Source organism: Myotis davidii, unplaced genomic scaffold (assembly GCF_000327345.1).
Source record: "Myotis davidii unplaced genomic scaffold, ASM32734v1 scaffold73, whole genome shotgun sequence".
Classification (NCBI taxonomy): domain Eukaryota; kingdom Metazoa; phylum Chordata; class Mammalia; order Chiroptera; family Vespertilionidae; genus Myotis; species Myotis davidii.
Genome location: NW_006286675.1, coordinates 2,482,527 through 2,488,783, shown reverse-complemented (window position 1 = coordinate 2,488,783; position 6,257 = coordinate 2,482,527). Strand labels below are relative to the sequence as shown.

At 41.3% G+C, this 6,257-nt stretch overlaps 1 protein-coding gene across 1 annotated transcript in view; it reads right to left on the bottom strand.

The window, feature by feature from the left end:
* Nucleotides 1–6,257, bottom strand: part of SETD5 (SET domain containing 5) — an 82,831-nt gene that overhangs the window by 31,223 nt on the left and 45,351 nt on the right. The window contains 5 exon segments of the mRNA XM_015560352.1: nucleotides 708–791; nucleotides 1,368–1,620; nucleotides 2,772–2,881; nucleotides 3,551–3,668; nucleotides 4,053–4,201. Coding sequence (XP_015415838.1) covers nucleotides 708–791; nucleotides 1,368–1,620; nucleotides 2,772–2,881; nucleotides 3,551–3,668; nucleotides 4,053–4,201 — 714 coding nt within the window.

Here is a 6,257-nt window from a genome sequence, read left to right as displayed (position 1 = left end):
TCCCCAGTCGGGGGTGTGCAGGAGGCAGCTGATCGATGTTTCTCTCTCATCTATGTTTCTAACTCTCTATCCCTCTCCCTTCTTCTCTGTAAAAAAGCAATAAAAAATATATATTAAAAAAAATGGATGGTTTCAGCAAAAAGTAAGAGTTTTGAATCCAGCCGAAACCGGTTTGGCTCAGTGGATAGAGCGTCGGCCTGCGGACTGAAGGGTCCCAGGTTCTTTTCCGGTCAAGGGCATGCACCTGGGTTGCGGGCACATCCCCGGTGGGGGATGTGCAGGAGGCAGCTGATCGATGTTTCTCTCTCATCGATGTTTCTGACTCTCTATCTCTAAAAAAAAGAGTTTTGAATCCATATGACTGATAGGGATTTTTAAATGTCAAAACTCAAACTTAGGAAAATTCCTCTAAGTTAGAGGACGTAGCCCCAACAGACACATTTTGTTTTGACCAGATAGTTTTTTGGTAATGAGACTGTTCGTAAGAAGCTTCTAAAGACCATCATCGATAATAGGCACTAGACAACTACTACATTAATGAAATTGACTTTATGAAAAAAAAATCCAAATTATAATGTACAGATGATTGTATAGTAAGTATATTGTCAAAGAAATGAGATGATACAAACTCAGAAGAGAAGGGCTTCACATACTATAGGTAGTAGATAGAAGTCAGCTCTAAGAAAAGGATGTTATGGGGTACCCACCCTCCTGTTATGAGCTGGGTTCTCCTGGTCATCTGTAACCTCTTCTTTTTCTTCTTCTGCCTTTTCTTCTGGATTGTCTATTTCCTTTAAGATAGAGGCAATATTTAGCTGTACTCTTAAGCTTTGGGACAAAAATCACCCCCTGTCCCCCAAGTAGCTTAAAACTCTCTAGAAACAATTTCTAGTGCTTGATAGTGTTACTCATGTGGGGCCACATGGTAAACACAGACAAGCCCCATTCTCTGGACTAAAACCTGGAAAGTAGCTAAAAGGATATTCTTGACATTGTTTAAAAAAACAGAGGCCCTAGTCAGTGTGGCTTAGTTTGTTGGGGGTTGTCCTGTGCACCAAAAGGTTGCCAGTTCAATTCCTAGTCAGGGCACAGGCCTAGGTTTTGGGCTTGATTCCTGCTAGGGGGTGTGCAGGAGGCAGCCAATAAATGTTTCCCTCTCACATCGATGTTTCTTTCTCTCAAAATCAATAAAAATTATTTTTTTTTAAAAGAGAGAATGAATGGAACGAATGAACATGTGCCCACCTTGATATGAAGGGCATTAAGTGTTACTATAGATCCCTACATAAAACATGTGTCAACCTGAGATCCTCTTCGTTTGGAGATGATCAATACCATAGTAACACCCTCTGGCCAAGTAACATTACCTCGTGGTCACTGGATACAGTCACTTTCTCAGCAGGATCTTGTTCTGCTTGTGGGTTGGTATCCTCCTCTACAGTCTCATTCTGCTGCTCCATCTCTAGCTCTTTCCGCCGTGCTTTTCTCCGTCTTGTCTCTGCTCCAACGATGGGTAGGCTTGGAGGAGGTGGGAGTGGCAGTTCTGCAGCATTGGGATTCCTTTTCTGTATAGGGCAATTCCGGTTCCCCTTGTGACATGCACAGTCTACTTTATAATTACTGCTCCAAAGAAACAAATAAAAGTGCCTGTCTCAGTAACCTTGAAAATTAGTTATATTACCCATTCATTCTCTTAAAATATTACTACAGTAATTTCTTCTGGTATTATGTGTGATTAAGTTAAACAGAGACATTAGAGAGTCCTATGAGTACTTTCAATATTCTGTGTGTCTACAGAACCCAACTTTTCCCACTGACCTATGGTCAATGGAAAGAAAAGAAAGCCCCCACTAAATTCAATTCTCCCAACTGTCTTTATGCTACTGAGTGAGCAATGAATCAGTGAAAAATTCTAAAGTGGCTATACTTATCTTGTGTCTACATCCACCACTAACATTTTTACCCACTAATTCCCTACTTATTATTATTTTTTCTTAAATATTTTTATTGATTTCAGAGAGAGGAATGGAGAGGGAGAGAGAGATAGAAACATCACTGATGACAGAGAATCACTGATCAGCTGCCTCCAGCACACCCCACACTGGGGATCAAGCCCGCAACCCCGGCATATGCCCTTCATTGGAATTGAACCCGGGACCCCTCAGTCCACAGGCTGATGCTCTATCCACTGAGCCAAACTGGTTAGGGCCCTACTTATTATTAATACCTTTTATTATACATGTGCCAAACATCAATTTATCTATAACCTTTTTTGCCTAAAAGGACCATGGAAAAAAAATCATCCATTTTATAAAACCCATCACATATTCATCTGTGATTTGCCATTTCTGTTTTTCTGTATTGTCATATGTAACTAGATTACATGATTTGAGTGGATGGGGTGAACCTTTAAATTCTCATTCTATATGACCCCTGGCATAACTGCTGTGTGCATAGAACTGATGCTGTCTCAATTTTCAGGAATGTCATACATATCCATTTTTTGCTATTCTTGCTATAAAGGTATAAACTAACATACATTTGGTTAGCACGCTATTGAGCAGTTCAATACTATGTATTTATGTCTCATAAAACAAACAAAACAAAAAACGCCCAAAATCTCTCTCCCTCCAGAATTTCTAAGCAGAAAAATGCAATACTTGTGAAAAGATTAGTTAAAAAAGAGAAAAATGTTTAGGAACAAAGCAGACCTAATAGCTTAATATGTAAGATAAGGTCATTCATGTTAGGAAAGGTTTTAGAAGTCTTACCAGTTACTGTACTCATAATCAAAAGCTATGGTGACTTCAGCATCCTTGGTGATAGCAGACACAGCATAGATACACAGGTGAATCATCCCATCTGCAATCATGTGTCGCACCTGTGTGAATAGCCCTTATGATTGATGATTTATCACAAAGACCAAAAATTCTCCAACAGAAAAAAAACATTTTATACAAATAATTTATTCCCAGTTAGAGTTATAGTAGTCAACTCTATCATTTCATTTGTAACTATTATATAGTAACTGTTTGAAAATGTATGATGCTTCAGTAAACCTTGAGATGTTAGAAATCAAAGTACAACAACTATTTTATATATTAAAGCTGTTTTCAGAGAATTAAAATTCCTTAGCCTGCAAGAAAACTGTAGAGTTTCTTACTTTATTTGATATGGTTGCACTGATTAATCAATTCTAAAAATGTCTAGAAGCACTATTAACCATACAGCTTAGTTTGGACCCAAAGACATCTTCTACTATATGGTAACTTCTTTACTATAAACTCTTTGACTTCTTATCCAGTCTAGCGCTTTCTCTTTAACAAATGCTTTTCCCACTTCTTCCTCTCTAAAAAGAATTCATTCCTTGCCCCCATCCTGTCAGAATAAAAGCATCATTACTTTTGTTTTTGTCTCTCTTTTACAATTAAAGATCGTAACCATTATCTACAGACTTTAACCTGGGTGAAGTTTTCAGATTGTTTCTTCAGTAAACTTATTCCATTCTTTGGTGATTCCATTAAAAGAGAAGTTGCTACAGAAATCTTACCTCTGCATTTGGTGTACATGATCTTCTGATGAACCGAGCATCATTACCGAAAGTACGTGCATCCACACACATCTCTACACCATTGAATTTTGAGTAGAAGAGCACAAAGGGGTATGGTCTAGGGATATAATTAAAAATTTCTGTAATTCTCAACACAAATAAAAAGGCCACCCCGTTGATTTCAAATATAAAGCACATGCTGACAGAAGCAGCAGTAGTCTTTTGCAATGCCTACACTTGGAAAATATCACATGCTTGTCTGCTTTTGATTAAAGAATAAGCACAAAGCAAGGAATGCTTGGCCTGGAGTCATTACCACTTTATACATTAAACAGTCTGCAGACTTATTAACACTTCTCTAGCAACGGCAGACATGAATGAGATTATTTGAGCTGTAATCTTTTCCCCAAGAGAGTATCCTATCAACCAGAATGGTTTTTATAGCGATACGGCTCAGCCAGGCCCACTTTAGCCCTCACTGCTCACAAAATGATATTCTTACTTTTTGAAGAAATGCCCATTGACCTCAAATTGCTGTCGTAACATGACTTTCCCTCGATACTCTATTATAAGAGTGTCCAAAGCCAAATCTCGTGCAGCCCTCAGGATCTTCCGGTGCTTTTGAACACGAGTGACTCTTCCCAACTGTAGCTGAATAAAACCAGAGTATTAACATTAGATAGCAACAACAGCAGTGTCTTATACATAATAAAAGCCTAAGTGACTGTTACGGCGAAACGACCAGAATGACCAGTTGCTATGATGTAAACCGATCACCAGGGGGCAGACACTCAACAGAGGAGCTGACCCCTGGTGGTCAGGGCACTCCCACAGAGGGAGTGCCACTCAGCCAGAAGCCAGGCTCACAGCTGGCGAGTGCAGTGGTGGTGGCAGGAGCCTCTCCTGCCTCCATGGCAGCATTAAGGAGCGGCGAGCTGAGTGGTAAGGACCAGTGAGCAGACAGGCGGTAAGGAGTGACGGGTCCCCTGAGGGGTCCTGGACTGCAAGAGGGTGCAGGCTGGGCTAAGGGACCCCCCCACCCCTCAAATTTCATGCACTGGGCCTCTAGTGTGGACAGTATTTCCTAACTGAGGAAAAAACACCAATGCTTTTAGGATGTATTTGTATATATTATTTAGCTCAATGATCAGAAATTTTTTTTCATATATTTTTATTGACTTTTAGAGAAGAAGGGAGAGGGAGAGAGAGAAACATCAATGAGAGAGACTCATTGATTGGCTGCCTCTTGCACGCCAACTGGGAATTGAGCCCGCAAACCTGGGCATGTGCCCTTGACAGGAATCGAACCCAGGACCTTTCAGTCCTCAGGCTGACATTCCATCCACTGAGCTAAACCAGCTAGGGCTATAATCAGAAATTTTTGAGTTGATGAAAGGTCAGTATTTCTAGGAAAAGGATTCCATGTAGTGAACCTGCCACATTCCCTCACACCTTCACAGCTTAATTTGGGCCCAATGACATCAAGAAAAGATACAAGCACAGACAGAAGGGTTAAGTGGTTGAGCGTCGATCTATGAACCAGGAGGTCATGGTTTGATTTCCAGTCAGGGCACTTGCCCAGGTTCTGGGTTCTTCTCCGGTAGGAGACTTGTGGGGAAATAGCCAATTAATGATTCTATCTCACCATTGATCTTTCTTTCTCTGTCTGTCTCTCCCTTCCTCTCTGAAATCAATGAAAATATATTAAAAAAAAATCCAAGAAAAATGCATAATTATGATTTTAGTGGTCTATGTCTAATATAAAAATGGGGGGAGGGGAGAGAGAGCTTAGCTTTCTATTAAGCTTAATAATTCCTACTGAGGCTGCATAAAATTTCCTATCTTAATTTATATATTTTTAATTAATCAAGATAGTCTAAAAATATATAACTGAATAGTGTCCAGTTACTGTAACTCCCCCCAACCACTACTGATTTTTTTTTTAAAATATATTTTATTGATTTTTTACAGAGAGGAAGGGAGAGAGATAGAGAGTTAGAAACATCGATGAGAGAGAAACATCGATCAGCTGCCTCCTGCACACTCCCCACTGGGGATGTGCCTGCAACCCAGGTACATGCCCCCGACCGGAATTGAACCTGGGACCTTTCAGTCCGCAGGCCGACGCTCTATCCACTGAGCCAAATCGGTTTCGGCCTGATTTTTTTAAAAATATATTTTTTATTGATTTCAGAGAGGAAGGGAGAGGGAGAGAGAGATAGAAACATCAATGATGAGAGAGAATCATTGATTGGCTGCCTCCTGCATACCCCACACTAGGAACAGAGCCCACAACCCAGGCATGTGCCTTGACCAGGAATTGAACCATGACCTCCTGGCTCATAGGCAGACGCTCAACCACTGAGCCATGCCCGCCGGGCTGATTTTTAGAGAGTGGAAGGGAGAGGGGAGACAAGAGGGAGAAATATCGACGTGAGAGAGACACACTGATTGGGTACCTCCTGCATGTGCCCCGACTGGTGCCAGGGATCCAGCCTGCACCTGAAGTGTGTGCCCTTGCCCAGAATCGAACATGCGACCATTCAGCTGGCCGGTCGACACTCTAACCACTGAAGCAAATCAGCTAGGGCAACTATAACCTGCTTTTGGTTAAAGATGCTCTAAGTCGCCAAAACCGGTTTGGCTCAGTGGATGGAGCGTCGGCCTGCGGACTGAAGGGGCCCGGGTTCGATTCCGGGCGAGGGGA